The sequence below is a fragment of the Hypanus sabinus genome, chromosome X1 (genome assembly GCF_030144855.1).
Source record: "Hypanus sabinus isolate sHypSab1 chromosome X1, sHypSab1.hap1, whole genome shotgun sequence".
Classification (NCBI taxonomy): domain Eukaryota; kingdom Metazoa; phylum Chordata; class Chondrichthyes; order Myliobatiformes; family Dasyatidae; genus Hypanus; species Hypanus sabinus.
Window position 1 is genome coordinate 48,390,088 of NC_082738.1, and position 17,269 is coordinate 48,407,356.

At 41.1% G+C, this 17,269-nt stretch overlaps 1 protein-coding gene across 5 annotated transcripts in view; it reads right to left on the reverse strand.

Annotated features, from left to right (window-relative positions):
* Window positions 1-5,170: 5,170 nt before the first annotated feature.
* mpp2b (MAGUK p55 scaffold protein 2b) overlaps window positions 5,171-17,269 on the reverse strand; it is a 302,536-nt gene continuing 290,437 nt past the window's right edge. For all 5 annotated transcript variants that reach the window (XM_059956557.1, XM_059956556.1, XM_059956559.1 and 2 more), the window contains one exon: window positions 5,171-16,777. In XM_059956557.1, the coding sequence (XP_059812540.1) occupies window positions 16,601-16,777 (177 nt within the window). In that variant the 3' untranslated portion in view covers window positions 5,171-16,600. The remainder of the gene's footprint in view (window positions 16,778-17,269) is intronic.

Below are 17,269 nucleotides of genomic sequence, written 5' to 3' on the forward strand. Positions count from 1 at the left end.
AACTGGAACCGGAGCTGGAGTCAATGGGAACTGGAACCAGAGCTGGAGTCAATGAGAACTGGAACCGGAGCTGGAGCAATGGGAACTGGAACCGGAACTAGAGCAATGGGAACTGGAACCGGAGCTGGAGTCAATGAGAACTGGAACCGGAGCTGGAGCAATGGGAACTGGAACCAGAGCTGGAGTCAATGAGAACTGGAACCAGAGCTGGAGTCCATGAGAACTTGAACCGGAACTAGAGCAATGAGAACTGGAACCGGAGCTGGAGTCAATGAGAACTGGAACCGGAGCTGGAGTCAATGAGAACTGGAACCGGAACTAGAGCAATGAGAACTGGAACCGGAGCTGGAGTCAATGAGAACTGGAACCGGAGCTGGAGCAATGGGAACTGGAACCAGAGCTGGAGCAATGGGAACTGGAACCGGAGCTGGAGTCAATGAGAACTGGAACCAGAGCTGGAGTCAATGAGAACTGGAACCGGAACTAGAGCAATGAGAACTGGAACCGGAGCTGGAGCAATGGGAACTGGAACCGGAACTAGAGCAATGAGAACTGGAACCGGAGCTGGAGCAATGGGAACTGGAACCGGAGCTGGAGTCAATGAGAACTGGAACCAGAGCTGGAGTCAATGGGAACTGGAACCGGAGCTGGAGCAATGGGAACTGGAACCGGAGCTGGAGTCAATGGGAACTGGAACCGGAGCTGGAGCAATGAGAACTGGAACCGGAGCTGGAGTCAATGGGAAATGGAACCAGAGCTGGAGCAATGAGAACTGGAATCGGAGCTGGAGTCAATGGGAAATGGAACCAGAGCTGGAGCAATGGGAACTGGAACCTGAGCTGGAGTCAATGGGAACTGGAACCAGAGCTGGAGTCAATGAGAACTGGAACCAGAGCTGGAGCAATGGGAACTGGAACCGGAGCTGGAGTCAATGGGAAATGGAACCAGAGCTGGAGCAATGAGAACTGGAACCGGAGCTGGAGTCAATGGGAAATGGAACCAGAGCTGGAGCAATGGGAACTGGAACCTGAGCTGGAGTCAATGGGAACTGGAACCAGAGCTGGAGTCAATGAGAACTGGAACCAGAGCTGGAGCAATGGGAACTGGAACCGGAGCTGGAGTCAATGGGAACTGGAACCGGAGCTGGAGTCAATGAGAACTGGAACCAGAGCTGGAGCAATGGGAACTGGAACTGGAGCTGGAGCAATGGGAACTGGAACCGGAGCTGGAGTCAATGGGAACTGGAACCAGAGCTGGAGTCAATGAGAACTGGAACCAGAGCTGGAGCAATGGGAACTGGAACCGGAGCTGGAGTCAATGGGAACTGGAACCAGAGCTGGAGTCAATGAGAACTGGAACCGGAGCTGGAGCAATGGGAACTGGAACCGGAACTAGAGCAATGGGAACTGGAACCGGAGCTGGAGTAATGAGAACTGGAACCGGAACTAGAGCAATGAGAACTGGAACCGGAGCTGGAGCAATGGGAACTGGAACCGGAACTAGAGCAATGGGAACTGGAACCTGAGCTGGAGTCAATGCGAACTGGAACCGGAGCTGGAGCAATGGGAACTGGAACCGGAGCTGGAGTCAATGAGAACTGGAACTGGTGCTGGAGTCAATGAGAACTGGAACCAGAGCTGGAGCAATGGGAACTGGAACCGGAGCTGGAGCAATGGGAACTGGAACCAGAGCTGGAGTCAATGGGAACTGGAACCGGAACTAGAGCAATGAGAACTGGAACCGGAGCTGGAGTCAATGAGAACTGGAACCTGAGCTGGAGTCAATGGGAACTGGAACCGGAGCTGGAGCAATGGGAACTGGAACCAGAGCTGGAGCAATGGGAGCTGGAACCGGAGCTGGAGTCCATGAGAACTGGAACCAGCGCTGGAGTCAATGAGAACTGGAACCGGAGCTGGAGCAATGGGAACTGGAACCGGAGCTGGAGTCAATGGGAACTGGAACCGGAGCTGGAGCAATGGGAACTGGAACCAGAGCTGGAGTCAATGGGAACTGGAACCGGAACTAGAGCAATGAGAACTGGAACCGGAGCTGGAGCAATGGGAACTGGAACCGGAGCTGGAGTCAATGGGAAATGGAACCTGAGCTGGAGCAATGAGAACTGGAACCGGAGCTGGAGTCAATGGGAACTGGAACCGGAGCTGGAGCAATGGGAACTGGAACCAGAGCTGGAGCAATGGGAACAGGAACCGGAGCTGGAGTCAATGGGAACTGGAACCGGAACTAGAGCAATGAGAACTGGAACCGGAGCTGGAGTCAATGGGAACTGGAACCAGAGCTGGAGTCAATGGGAACTGGAACCGGAACTAGAGCAATGAGAACTGGAACCGGAGCTGGAGTCAATGGGAACTGGAACCAGAGCTGGAGTCAATGGGAACTGGAACCGGAGCTGGAGCAATGGGAACTGGAACCGGAGCTGGAGCAATGGGAACTGGAACCGGAGCTGGAGCAATGGGAACTGGAACCGGAGCTGGAGTCAATGGGAACTGGAACCGGAGCTGGAGTCAATGAGAACTGGAACTGGAGCTGGAGCAATGAGAACTGGAACCGGAGCTGGAGTCAATGAGAACTGGAACCGGAGCTGGAGCAATGGGAACTGGAACCGGAACTAGAGCAATGAGAACTGGAACCGGAGCTGGAGCAATGGGAACTGGAACCGGAGCTGGAGTCCATGAGAACTGGAACCAGCGCTGGAGTCAATGAGAACTGGAACCAGAGCTGGAGCAATGGGAACTGGAACCTGAGCTGGAGTCAATGAGAACTGGAACCGGAACTAGAGCAATGAGAACTGGAACCGGAGCTGGAGTCAATGGGAACTGGAACCAGAGCTGGAGCAATGGGAACTGGAACCGGAACTAGAGCAATGAGAACTGGAACCGGAGCTGGAGTCAATGGGAACTGGAACCTGAGCTGGAGTCAATGGGAACTGGAACCGGAGCTGGAGCAATGAGAACTGGAACCTGAGCTGGAGTCAATGGGAACTGGAACCGGAGCTGGAGTCAATGGGAACTGGAACCGGAACTAGAGCAATGAGAACTGGAACCGGAGCTGGAGCAATGGGAACTGGAACCGGAGCTGGAGTCCATGAGAACTGGAACCGGAGCTGGAGTCAATGGGAAATGGAACCTGAGCTGGAGCAATGGGAACTGGAACCGGAGCTGGAGCAATGGGAACTGGAACCGGAGCTGGAGCAATGGGAACTGGAACCAGAGCTGGAGTCAATGGGAACTGGAACCGGAACTAGAGTAATGAGAACTGGAACCTGAGCTGGAGTCAATGGGAACTGGAACCGGAACTAGAGCAATGGGAACTGGAACCGGAGCTGGAGCAATGAGAACTGGAACCGGAGCTGGAGCAATGGGAACTGGAACCGGAGCTGGAGTCAATGGGAACTGGAACCGGAGCTGGAGTCAATGGGAAATGGAACCAGAGCTGGAGCAATGGGAACTGGAACCGGAGCTGGAGCAATGGGAACTGGAACCGGAGCTGGAGTCAATGAGAACTGGAACCGGAGCTGGAGTCAATGAGAACTGGAACCAGAGCTGGAGTCAATGGGAACTGGAACCGGAACTAGAGCAATGAGAACTGGAACCGGAGCTGGAGTCAATGAGAACTGGAACCGGAGCTGGAGCAATGGGAACTGGAACCGGAACTAGAGCAATGGGAACTGGAACTGGAGCTGGAGCAATGGGAACTGGAACCGGAACTAGAGCAATGAGAACTGGAACCGGAGCTGGAGCAATGGGAACTGGAACCGGAACTAGAGCAATGGGAACTGGAACCGGAGCTGGAGTCAATGAGAACTGGAACCGGAGCTGGAGTCAATGAGAACTGGAACCGGAGCTGGAGCAATGGGAACTGGAACCGGAGCTGGAGTCAATGAGAACTGGAACCGGAGCTGGAGTCAATGAGAACTGGAACCGGAGCTGGAGCAATGAGAACTGGAACCGGAGCTGGAGTCAATGAGAACTGGAACTGGAGCTGGAGTCAATGAGAACTGGAACCGGAGCTGGAGTCAATGAGAACTGGAACCGGAGCTGGAGTCAATGAGAACTGGAACCGGAGCTGGAGCAATGAGAACTGGAACCGGAGCTGGAGTCAATGAGAACTGGAACTGGAGCTGGAGTCAATGGGAACTGGAACCAGAGCTGGAGTCAATGAGAACTGGAACTGGTGCTGGAGCAATGGGAACTGGAACCAGAGCTGGAGTCAATGGGAACTGGAACCGGAACTAGAGCAATGAGAACTGGAACCGGAGCTGGAGTCAATAGGAACTGGAACCGGAGCTGGAGCAATGGGAACTGGAACCGGAGCTGGAGTCAATGAGAACTGGAACTGGTGCTGGAGCAATGGGAACTGGAACCAGAGCTGGAGTCAATGGGAACTGGAACCGGAGCTGGAGCAATGGGAACTGGAACCAGAGCTGGAGTCAATGGGAACTGGAACCGGAACTAGAGCAATGAGAACTGGAACCGGAGCTGGAGTCAATGAGAACTGGAACCGGAGCTGGAGCAATGAGAACTGGAACCGGAGCTGGAGCAATGGGAACTGGAACCGGAGCTGGAGTCAATGAGAACTGGAACCGGAGCTGGAGCAATGGGAACTGGAACCGGAGCTGGAGCAATGGGAACTGGAACCAGAGCTGGAGTCAATGGGAACTGGAACCGGAACTAGAGCAATGAGAACTGGAACCGGAGCTGGAGTCAATGAGAACTGGAACCGGAGCTGGAGTCAATGAGAACTGGAACCGGAGCTGGAGCAATGGGAACTGGAACCGGAGCTGGAGTCAATGAGAACTGGAACCGGAGCTGGAGCAATGGGAACTGGAACCAGAACTAGAGCAATGGGAACTGGAACCGGAGCTGGAGTCAATGAGAACTGGAACCGGAGCTGGAGTCAATGGGAACTGGAACCGGAGCTGGAGCAATGGGAACTGGAACCGGAGCTGGAGCAATGGGAACTAACACTGATGACACATGACCTGCCAAGTGCTTCTAGCATTTCCAATATTTTTCAAAGAAGGAAAAACATTCAGTGGTAATAGCACTTATGGTGAAATGACCAATCTATCAGAAAACAGTTGTTATTCTGCTGTTTCTTTCACAAGCAGTTTGTTCATACTGTAGAATAAGAAACTTAATACATATTGTTGATCATTTGTATTTAATTATTTGAAATTAGATATACACAAATATTTCAGTAAATAATAACAGTGAGACTGCAGACTTCAATAATAAACCAATTAACTCTAGTTTTAACTCTTGGAATACACCTGGAAATATCAGAGAAGTATTGCGTAATAACAGTATATTGCAGTTTAAACAGTGATCATTCGATAGATAATCTAAACATTTAAAAAATGATTACAGGTAAATCACAACAGTAACTTTATGGACAACATGAATTTTCTTTCCGTTTTTGTAAAGGTACATACCATTGCTTAGCGAGCACAGCAAGTCATATAATTTACCATCAATAAAGTATATAATACACACAATGTTATCATTTATATAATGTGAAGGTTTGACCAATTTGAACACCTTTCCTTACTTAATTTAGAAAAAGCTACTAACAAAAATTCTGCTCACAACTTTTGAGACATGGATACAAAAATGAACCACAGTTTCAAGGAAGCATTCACTAATATTCACCTGCATAATTAGCCCATTACATATTATTTGTTACTAAGAAAAATATTTTGACTTGCCTCTTTTATATAGGTAAAACCTAGACCAGAATACAAATAATTTCAGTGTGTACATCATACAGAAAGTTCAGCATATAGAGAAGGCAAGAAGTATTAAAGGAGGATGAAAGGTAATATACAATTGCTGTATCTTTAAAAGATGAAAATGTATAATCCAAAATTCACTGCTTGATTATAATTTCTATTGTTAACATCATTGTAAAACCCCACACTAAAGTGGAGAAGTGTATTTTATGTGTATGTATATCTAAATAAAAAAAAGCCAAGTAATTGGTGGTTTCCTTAGATATTTATATTATTTGTAGCAAAAATTATGTGATTAGTCATTGCATGTGTATGATACAAAGAAATCACAAATCCAATAAACAGGAGAAAATATAATGATTTTGTTCTAAGATAACTATTAACATTTATAATGCCTTAGAACCGTAGATTCCAAAATTTTTGTATAAACATATCTGCTGGCTTGTGATGTATTAGATTTACAAACTTACTAAATATTTTGTGTTAGTCTTCACTGTGGCAGATGCTAGCAGCATGCTAGAAATTTGAGTGTCTGGGGGCAGAAGTGGGTGTAGTTATTATTATTAAGAAGAACGTGTGTGGGAAGCTGAAAGGTCTGAAGGTAGATAAGTCACCTGTACCAGATGGTCTACACCCCAGGTTTCTGAAAGAGGTAGCTGAAAAGATTGTGGAGGCATTAGAAGTGATCTTTCAAGAATCACTAGATTCTGGAATGGTTCCAGAGGACTGGAAAATTGCAAATGTCACTCCACTATTTAAGAAGGGAGGGAGGCGGAAGAAAGGAATTTATATACCAGTTAATCCGACCTCAGTGGCTGGGAAAATTTTGGAGTCAATTGTTAAAGATGTGGTTTTGGGTACTTGGAGACACATGATAAGACAAGGTCAGCATGGTCTCCTTAAGGGAAAATCTTGCCTGACAAATGTGTTGGAATTCTTTGAGGGAAATAACAAAGGAGAGTCAGTGGATTTTCAAAAGGCCTTTAACAAGGAACAATACATGAGGCTGCTTATCAAGATAAGAGCCCATGATATTTACAGGAAAGATACTAGCATGGATAGAAAATTGGCTGGTTGGCGGAAGGCAAAGAGCTGGAATAAAGGGGACCAATTCTGGCTGGCTGCTGGTGACAACGGGTGTTCTGCAGGGGTCAGTATTAGGATTGCTTCATTTCACGTTATATGGCAAAGTTTTGGATGACAGAATTGATGGCTTTGAGGCCAAGCTTTCAGATGATTCCAAAGTAGGTGGAGGGACAGATATTGTTAAGGAAGAAGGGAGTCTGCAGGACTTAGTTTAGGAGAATGGACAAAGAAGTGGCAGATGGAATATGCAAATGGGAAGCGTATGGTCATGCACTTTGGTAGACAGAATAAATAGGGAGAAAATTCAAAAATCTGAGATGCAAAGGGACGGGAGGAATCTCTAAAGGTTAACTTGCAGGTTAAATCAGTGGAGAGGAAGGCAAATACACTGTTAGCATTCATTTCAAGAGGACTAGAATATAAGAGCAAGGATGTGATGCTGAGGCTTTAAAAGGCATTGGTCAGACTGCACTTCCGAGTATTGTGAGCAATTTTGGACCCCTTATCTAAGAAACGATGTGCTGGCATTGGAGAAGGTACAGAGGAAGTTCACGAGAATGATTCTGGGAATAAAAGGGTTAATATATGAGGAGCGTTTGAAGGTTCTGGGCCTGTATTCTCTGGAGTGTAGAAGAATAAGGAGGTATCTCATTGAAACCTATCAATTGACAGGCCTAAAAAGAGTGGATATGGAGAGGATGTTTCCTATAATGGGTGTATGTAGAACCAGAAGACACAGCCTCAGAATAGAGGAATGTCCATTTAGAACAGAGATGAGAAGGAATTTTTTTAGTCAGAGTGTGGTGAACCCATTGCTACAGATGACTGTGGAAGCCAAGCCATTAAGTATACTTAAAACAGAAGTTTATGAGTTCTTGGTTAGTAAGGGTGTCAAAGGTAAGGGGGAGAAGATAGGGTTAGGAGGGATAAATCAGCCCTGATGGAATGGCAGAGCAGACTCGATGGGGCTGAGAGGCCTAATCCTGCTCCTATGTCTTATGGTCTTACTGTCTATAGTTGTATTCATCTTTTGGGAATGTGTAAGAATGTCACACATCAAACTCTAAAATGTCAATCAGCAATGATAATTTGCAACATGAAAACAGCAGCTAAGCAACAACTATCTATGTGCTTTCTATGTGCACCTCCTTCAGTGTGTAAAGCATTTATTCATCATGTATACTTACAACATGTGTATAATACATACAATTTGCTGTGTATCACATACTACTTATATATACCTAATTTTTCTCCCTCATAGCTCTAAATAACATCTTGATAGAGCAGTTATGTGTGGGATGCAGCTATCAGGAACATTTTTTTATAATGCACAACAATGTTCTAGTCTTAAAATTAAATTAATCCTATTCCTCAAAATTTTAGAATATCTGGTTTGGAAGCTTATTTTCAACAGTAGGTCTACTAGCTTCCAGGATTTGGCTAAGACAACTCATTTTTCATTTCATTAGTTTTAGTTTTACTCAAGGTCTAAGTTAAATGCATTGTATAATTCCATTAATGAGATGTTAAGACATTTTAATTAAGGGCACTGCATGTACATTTTGATAAGTGGAGTGAAAAGAGGTACAGGAGCCTTAGGTCCCACACCACCAGCTTCAGGAATAGTTATTACTTTTCAGCCATTAGGCTCTTGAACCAGCATCAATAACTTCACTCACCTCAACAGTGAACTGATTACTGAACTCAAACTATGGACTCACTTTCAAGGGCTCTCAGAACTCATGTTCTCAGCTTTCTTTCTTTCATTATTATTTGTTTTTATTTTGTGTTTACATAATGTCTTTTGCACATTGGTTGCTTGTCCATTTTTGTGTGAAGTTTTTCATTGATTCTTGCAAGAAAATGAATCTCAGCTATATGGCGATGAATAAATTTACTCGGAACTTTGAAATCCGTGCATTTTGGATGAAGTGAAATCCACAAACTTTTTGATAAAGCCAATGATCAACTAATTCGACCTTTACTGAATCTATGCATTTCCCTTAGCAAACACACTATATATTTAATTTATGCAAATAGGCATATGTATAGACAATTTGATCAAGTGAATGAAGTGAAATGCAATGCTATTTTGATTTAGTGAATGCACTTCTATATTGATTCAGTAAGTGCACGCACACCCCATTTAAATGAAATGCATAGCAATATGAATATGTGAATGCTTAGTTCTGATTAAGTAAAACGGATGGATGAAGCCGATTGAATATTGAAAGGCCTAATGAAGTGGACGTGGAGAGGATGTTTCCAGTTGTGGGCTAGTAAGGACCAGAAGGCACAGCATCAGAATAGAAGAACATTCCTTTAGGACTGAGATCAGGAGAAATATATTTTGCCAGAGGGTGGCGAATCTGTGGAATTCATTGCCATATACAGCTGTGGAAGTCAAATCATTGTGTATATTTAAAGTTGAGGTTAATAAGTTCTTGATTAATAAAGGCATCAAAGCTTATGAGGAGAGGGCAGGAGAATGGCGTTGAACAGGATAAGTCAGCCATGATGAAACAGCAGAGCAGGCTAAATGGGTCAAATGGCTTAATTCTACTCTTATGTCTTACAGTGTTATGGATTTTTGCCTTGAGTACAGCATACATGATTTGAAGAGAAAATACGGAAGAATCTGGGATCTAGTCAGGGGTCAAACTGGGACATTCATGACCTACTTTGACTGTGATACAAACACAGCACATATTTATCTGCAACCTCTTAAGCATATTCATTAAAAACTAAGTGTTTTGTTAAATAATCTGAAGTGGCACAAATTACAGTTGTAATTAGAACATTGTAAATAGAGCAGTATAGCACAGTACAGGCTCTTTGGCCCAAGATGGTGTGCCAACCCTTTAACCTTCTCCAAGATCAATCTAACCCTTCCGTTCCACATAATCTCCATTTTTGTTTCATCCATTTGCCTAAGAGTCTCTTAAATGTTCCTAATGTATCTGCCTCCATCACCACCCCTGCCAACACATTCTATGTACCTACCACTCTCTGTGTAAAAATCCTACCTCTGACTTTCACCTTATACTTTCCTCACAACACCTTAAAGTTACACTCTCTTGCATTAGTCTGTCTGTCCCGGGCAAAAAGTCTCTGGCTATCCACTTGATCTACGCCTCTTATTGTCTTGTACACCTCTATCAAGTCAACTTTCATCCTCCTTCACTCCAAAGAGAAAAAACCTAGCTCACTGAATCTATCTTTATAAGATATGTTCTCTAATCCAGACAGCACACTGGTAAATCTCTTCTGCACGCTAAGGCTTCCATGTTCTTCTGATAATGAGGTGGCCAGAACTGAACAGAAAACTCCAAGTTTGGTCTAACTAGAGTTTTATAGAGCAGTTCTTGAACTCGCTTCTGACTAATGAAGACCTACACACCATATGACTTCATAACCACCCTATCAACTGCTGCTGCAACTTTGATTAGGTTACATATTTAGGATGAATTTCCATTCTGATGACTCACCAAAAAATTCAGTATGGTGAGCTGCAGAGAATACTGACGCTAGGTTAGAAAATTAACAGTTAACCATCAAATAATTCTGAAATTACCTTGGACCATAATTGTTTTTTTGAGAGTGTGATCTCTTGGAGCTGAAAACGTCACACAGACCAATCTGTATCTATTACACTTCAATTTAACCCTGTTCAGTATCATTAGGTAAATCTTTGGTAAGGAAAGCCAACGGAAAAATTGCACCATACAACAACTACAAAGGGAAGCATTTTTCCTTTTACAGAATCAGTTCATAGATTACCTACTGAATGCATAATCACCCTCCAACTACCCCATATCACCTAATTTTCCTCTTCAACAGATATTCTCTTTGTTCTGTCCATCCTTCCCACCACCTTCTTCCCATTGCTGTTTTCACATTATATGTCAATGATTCGGATGATGGAATTGATGGTGTTTGCAGATGATACAAAGATAGGTGGAAGGGCAGGTAGTGTTGAGGAAGCAGGGAGCCTGCAGAAGGAATTGGACAGATTGGCAGAATGGGTATAGGGGTGGCAGATGGAATATAGCATAACCAAGTGTATGGTCATGTGCTTTGGTAGAAAGAAAAAAGGCATAGATTATTTTCTAAATGGGCAGAAAATTCAAAAATCAGAGGTGCAAAGGGACTTGGGCATCCTTGTGCAGGATTCCCTAAAGATTAACTTGCAGATTGAGTTGGTGGTAAGGAAGGCGAATGCAATATTAGCATTCATTTGGAGTGAACTAGAATGTAAGAGTGAGGATGTAATGCTGAGGCTTTATAAGGCATTGGTCAGACTGCACTTGGAGTATTGTGAGCAGTTTTATGCCTCTTATCTAGGAAAAGATGTGCTGACATCGTAGAAGGTCCAAAGAAGGTTCAGGAGAAGGATTCTGGGAATGAAAGAGTCAACATATGAGGAGTGTTTGATGGCCCTGGGCCTGTACTCAATAGAGTTTAGAAAAATAAGGGGGTATTTCATTGAATCTATTGAATGTTGAAAGACCAAAACAGAGTGGATGTGGAGAGGATGGGTTCTATAGTGGTTGAGTATAGGCTCAGAGGGCACAGCCTCAGAATAGAGGGACATCCATTTAAAATGGAGATGAGGAGGAATATCTTTAGCCAGAGAGTTGTGAATCTGTGGAATTCACTGCCATGGACAGCTGTGGAGGCCTAGTCATTGGGTGTATTTATGGCAGAGGTTGATAGATTCCTGGTTAGTCAGGGTATCAAATGTTACAGGAAGAAGACAGAAGAATGGGGTTGAGAGGGATAATAAATCAGCCATGATGGAATGGCAGAACAGACTTGATGGGCTGAGTGGCCTAATTCTGCTCCTATGTCTTATAGACCACTCTGAAACCTCAAATTCCCTTTGTTATCTCTTGTTCCCAGTTCTGATATGCAGTTTTTCAACTTGAAAATTTGAGTTTGTTTCTCTTATGACAGGCACTGTCCAAACTGCTGAATGTTTCTGGTATTTTCTGTTTTTACTTCAGATATCCAGCATCTGAAGTTTGTTTTTGATTTTTTTTGGCCTGTTTCTTCAATTTATTGGTATTCATTGAAATTACCATAAGTCAATATATTGATCATTAAGAAGTGAAGCTCATCTGTTGTTTGATGCTCCAGTTTGTACACAAGACACAAAGGCCTCCTTTATGTGACAACATACTTGCAAAGTTACTTATTAAGACATGAAACGATCTGAGACTTTTTTGGTCTTATTTGAAAGGCATCACCAAAATTCTTCAGAAATCCCAGCAAAAAGCCAGAAAAACCTAAAACCCCTTAAGCTCATTGTATTCATTGACCTCAAAACTGCTTCAAGCTTGACCACACTAAATAGCTGGACAGCCTTATTTTGTTACGTGGTCTTCTCCTGATCATGTGTTCCAGAACAATTTGGTAAATGGAGCAACATAGCTTTGATTCCAAACTTTAAAAAATAAACATATGTCAAAAATGATTATTATTAACCTAAGGAAAGGAGAATAGAGTGCTTTATGGAAAGAGGAAATATCCATGTGTGGTTCTTACAGGGTGCCATGTACCTGAATTGTTTATCTGTACAATTCAAAATACAATTTATATGTATAATCCAATTTAACTGATTCATCCAGCAACGAAAGGATTAAGCTTCAAGATATTTCTAAGAGTAATGAGAAATATGACATCATAAAGGGAAATACGTGCTACTGATAAACCTTAATCATCTCTAAAATGATTATACCACTTTTCTAATTGAAGTACATCATGGTTATAGGGCATTGTAAACATAAGGATTTTCAAATCTCTCAGTGGGCTAAGAATTGGCGGTTACATGCTTGATCCCTAAGCACATGGATATTTTTGGCAACTTGACACAGGCATGTATAATTATGTATAATCATGTATTTAAAAAGCTTCAAAAAATTGCACGATAGAAAAATTATGAATGAAATTACCTTTATATCCTAATCACATAAGTTAAACACATTTAATATTGAGTAAAGTTCTTTGATGAGTAAAGAAATTAGTGCTTGGATACAGAAAGTAATAGACTTACATAAAGCCCAACCACATAGGTTAATATAAAGGAGAAGATGGAGCATTGATTGGAGTTTTGAGAAAGGACTCCAGAGAATCACTGTCATTGGTGATTTAAAAGCTGAAATCCACGAACCACAGAAACCAAAAACAACAGAGCTAAGAAAGACGCCACCAAAAAGAGAGTGGACCAAGATCTAGGAACACCGCTTCAATCAGAGGAACATTAATGAGTTGATAAATACATCAACAATTCCCCTTCAAAATAATAATCCTAGAAACTATTTTCCTTATTATATGGATGCCAAACCTGTAATGATTTAATACAGTAAGGTCTTAAAATATATATTTCCCTAATTATTTTTGAGAAGACACAGAAATAAGATTGTAAGACATCACCTTTTCTTAAAGAAAACTAGGCTCCCATTTCTGACTAAGTAATGAGTTTGGAATGTAGGATGATGTAATTTAATTTTAAAAATCCTTTGTTCTAGAACCAAGCCAGTTGCCTACTCCAAAAACACCTCTTCAAGAATGAATGGAAACAATTTTCCACAATGCTTTCCTCTGTCTTCTGCCCTTAAAGTCAAACCACTGAAGCACAAATTTCTACAATTCTATTTATCGGTTGTGATCAGGCTTCACATGAAATACACAGTTGTATAAAGTATCAACGAAAATATTTTTTTATATACATACTTGAGTATATGTGTTTTGTGTTGGCAAAACGCAATCTACTGTAATTGTACACTTCCAGCAATTGTATACCATCTCTCCTATATTTTTCAAATGAAATTCATATTGAGTCTATATTTTTCTTTTGATAAATTCTTGTTACATATATATTCTTTAAATCTGTTACAAAGTTAAAAATACAATTAAAAAAACAACATTTTAAAAGCACCCTCTCGGGATTTATTTAAAAAATGATCTTCATTATGTTACTGATCAGCTACAGAGATGGGCCTGATCTGAAATCACAGGAAGCAACATCTTTTTACAATAGGCTAGTATCAGAAATACATCAAAAACAGTCTAAAAGGATATTCAGGTATTTAACGATGAGCAATACCTTTTGTAATTCATCATCTATCAAAGTTTAACTTCAGGTCCAAAAGGTGAAATGCTATTCTTTTTATAACTTGAGTAGAGATAGAGCAAGTATATGATCTCGGATGTACTGTTGCATTAATATGGAGCACAATAACTAACAGCACAGTATCTAGAGACCTGGGCTGCTGAAGTGATTCCAACCCCAGTAGAGCAACCTGATTGCTTAAATTTAAACACTTAAACTAAATCTACAAACAAAAGTTAGCGGCAGTAAAGTTAATCATTGAACTGGTGGATTTTCATAAAACTCTACCTCATTCACTAAGGGTTTTAGATAGAGTTTTAAGGGAAGGAAGGAAATTTATCAGGTCTGGCTTTGACATGACCCTGGATTCACCAAGGTGATTAACTGTTAGATGCACTTTTAAATGGCCAGGAAGCTACTCTATTCAGGGGTAATTGGGTGATACTAATACCTACGTTCTATGAAGAAAAAAAACATTAGGGTAGAAGTGTATCCATTATCGCATGCTGTATGCATGATACTAAGTGCAATGCCCATTATATACCACTTCTGATATCACCGCTATTCAGAACAGGAAAGTATCACGTATGTCATGTGAGAATAGTGACCAAGAATAGATTTGTATAGCATTGCTTTTTTCAGCAAATTGACAACTCAATGGATTCTGTTACCTGCTAATTGATTATGGCCTTGCTTGCATGGTGCAAAAAGAGGCAAAGGAGAATAATGTTAATAATCTAAAGTGTTTACATTGATGAACATCTCTTGAGTATATTTATAAGCACATTAAACAAAGCCCTATAAATATTCTACCTGTACTAAGAGTTCAATGGAAATGTCCTTTATTAAATTAACAGATGGAATATTTGAACAAATAAACATTCACCAACAAAAAAGGCATTTTGAAATAAATGCAGAAATGATAGAAATACTTAGCAAATCAGGCAGCAATTGTGAAGGGAGATGTACAGCATTAGCCTTTCAGGTCAACAACATTTTATCTAAATCTTGAAACATTAATGTTGTCTCTCCTATTACAAATGATCCTTGATTGCTGAGTATTTCCAAAACTTTATTATTTAATTTCAGATTTGGAATATTTTGCCCTGGATGCTTTTAGTTCATTTTCTGTCCTAATTTCATCTTAGTTATATTTTATTAAGAAATAAAGGGAAGAAGCTTAATTAATATCAAGACTTTGACCTTGATGACCTGGGTTATGTTTGCAGCCCACAATAACCTTCTAGTTAACCTTTATAATATGTTTATGAACTGTTGCTGAACTCGGTCCCATTTTAGCTCAGATTTTAAGGATGTGAATACACATCATTACTGTTCTGAAACTGTAAATTCACAATGGGGATAGAAAATTGGTTATTTTGTTAAAGGCATAACCACACTGAATGACTTATATCCAAATTATATTAAATTAAAAAAATCTAAACTCTGTTTATCACAATTAGAGCAGTGAACTTAAAGACAGTAAACAAGATAGGTCCAAATAATTTTTTTTAGTTACAAAGTCCAGTGAACCATTAAAAAGGGATACTCTCCCACAGATAATATAATTAGTAATGATTAGGTTAAGTCTGAATGAAAAAAGTCCTTGAGAATAAGAGTGTTAGAAAACAAATTCCCAGTGCTAGGCCAAAGCAATATAGTTGTGTCCAATTTGTAGAATCACAAATGTAGGAAAGTTTGGGATAAAACTTAGGACGAGTACTTTAAACACACAAAGTACCTCCTTCACTATACAGTATGCATGGTTAGTTGTTTGTCTTTTTGAACAGAAAAATTAAATTTTGACAACTGTATTAAGGAATAATACCGTATTCACATACAGAATTTACTCTTAAGAAATACTGTATGTTGTCATTGGCAGAAGACAATGACCACAGCATTCAACTATCTCACATAAGCATACAAATGAAACAAATTTTGACAGATTTTAAAGAATCCTTTCCAAAGTAATGGCAATGATTTCAGGTTTGATTCTGGATAAACTTTCAATTCAAATTCTGACACCTGTCCACTTTAGAGTAATTTAAAAGGCATTGAAATGAAATAAAAGATTATAAGTTTAAAGAAAATCAATATTTTAAAAACCCATACCCATGATTATTTTCCCTAATGTATACAATGCCAATTGCTTATAAAATCTGAAAATGCTAGAAAATCCCAGTGGATCAGGAAGATTCAGTGCTGAGAGAAAGACTTTTAGATCATTGAGTTAAGAGACTTTACAGCATTTTCTGTTTTGACTCAGATTTCCAACAATGTGTTGATTTGTTGTTTATTTTTCTGGTGAAAAGCTGCAAAGAGCACAAAAGCTGTATTGTTTAATCTTGTTAATCTATCAGAATCTGTCATAAACCACCAAACTGGACACTGATGTCCAAAAACTATGCCTAGTTCCTATATCGCTTAAAAATAAAATCATAAAGATGGCCTGGGAGAATTCCCATCCTTTCCTTTCAAAACATTTTTATTTATGATTCATTAAAGATTGGCACAATATACTTGTTGGAAGCATGACTAGTTGCCCCACTTATGAATTATCCAAAATGATGCTTCTTTACTTCTAAAGGACTTTTTCTACAAAGTTAATGGTACTCTGTGTAAAACATATTCCTCTACCCTTTGGAAGAACATTAGTAGACCCAGCTCACTGGTACCCATTGGGGCTCTGTGCAGAGTTTCTCCATGGATGCCTGAAGCTTTTGGAAGGCTTTGTCAAGATTATCATTTATAATGGTGTGATCGAAGTAGTGGTTGTACGCTCGCTGAATGCGGGAGCTCTCTTCCACCGTTTTCTTCAAATCTGCATCCTTAAAGTAAATAAAAGTAGATTGGGAATTATTTGCTTTTCGGCGGAATGTGCGTGTTCCGCCTCACTAATTATTCTGCAATACATAATATGATAGATTAGCAGACAAATTATAAAGGACTACGAGACAGAAATGTGTCAGTGGATCCAGACTTTCGAAGTGGAGTTAAAGGTGTAGTCATTCATTGCATCGTGTGGCCAGCAAGATAACAATGCTTTGATGCCTAATATCTGAAATCAATAAATTTTCCAGCAGCTTTTTGTATCTTCCCACCTAACCCCCAGGAACATCTTTCCAGGCTTCAGGCTGACAGCTTGCATGGAAGTGACCATTCTTGCTGCTGATGCCTTTCACCCGCACTGCAAACAGTCTCATATCATTGGCACCAGGGAAATAAAAATCCAATAGTTATTTGCAAATATGCAACATTGCTGTAATAGGCTCCCTATACATATTCTCTCAAAAAACATTGAGTTCTCTCATCACCAGTGG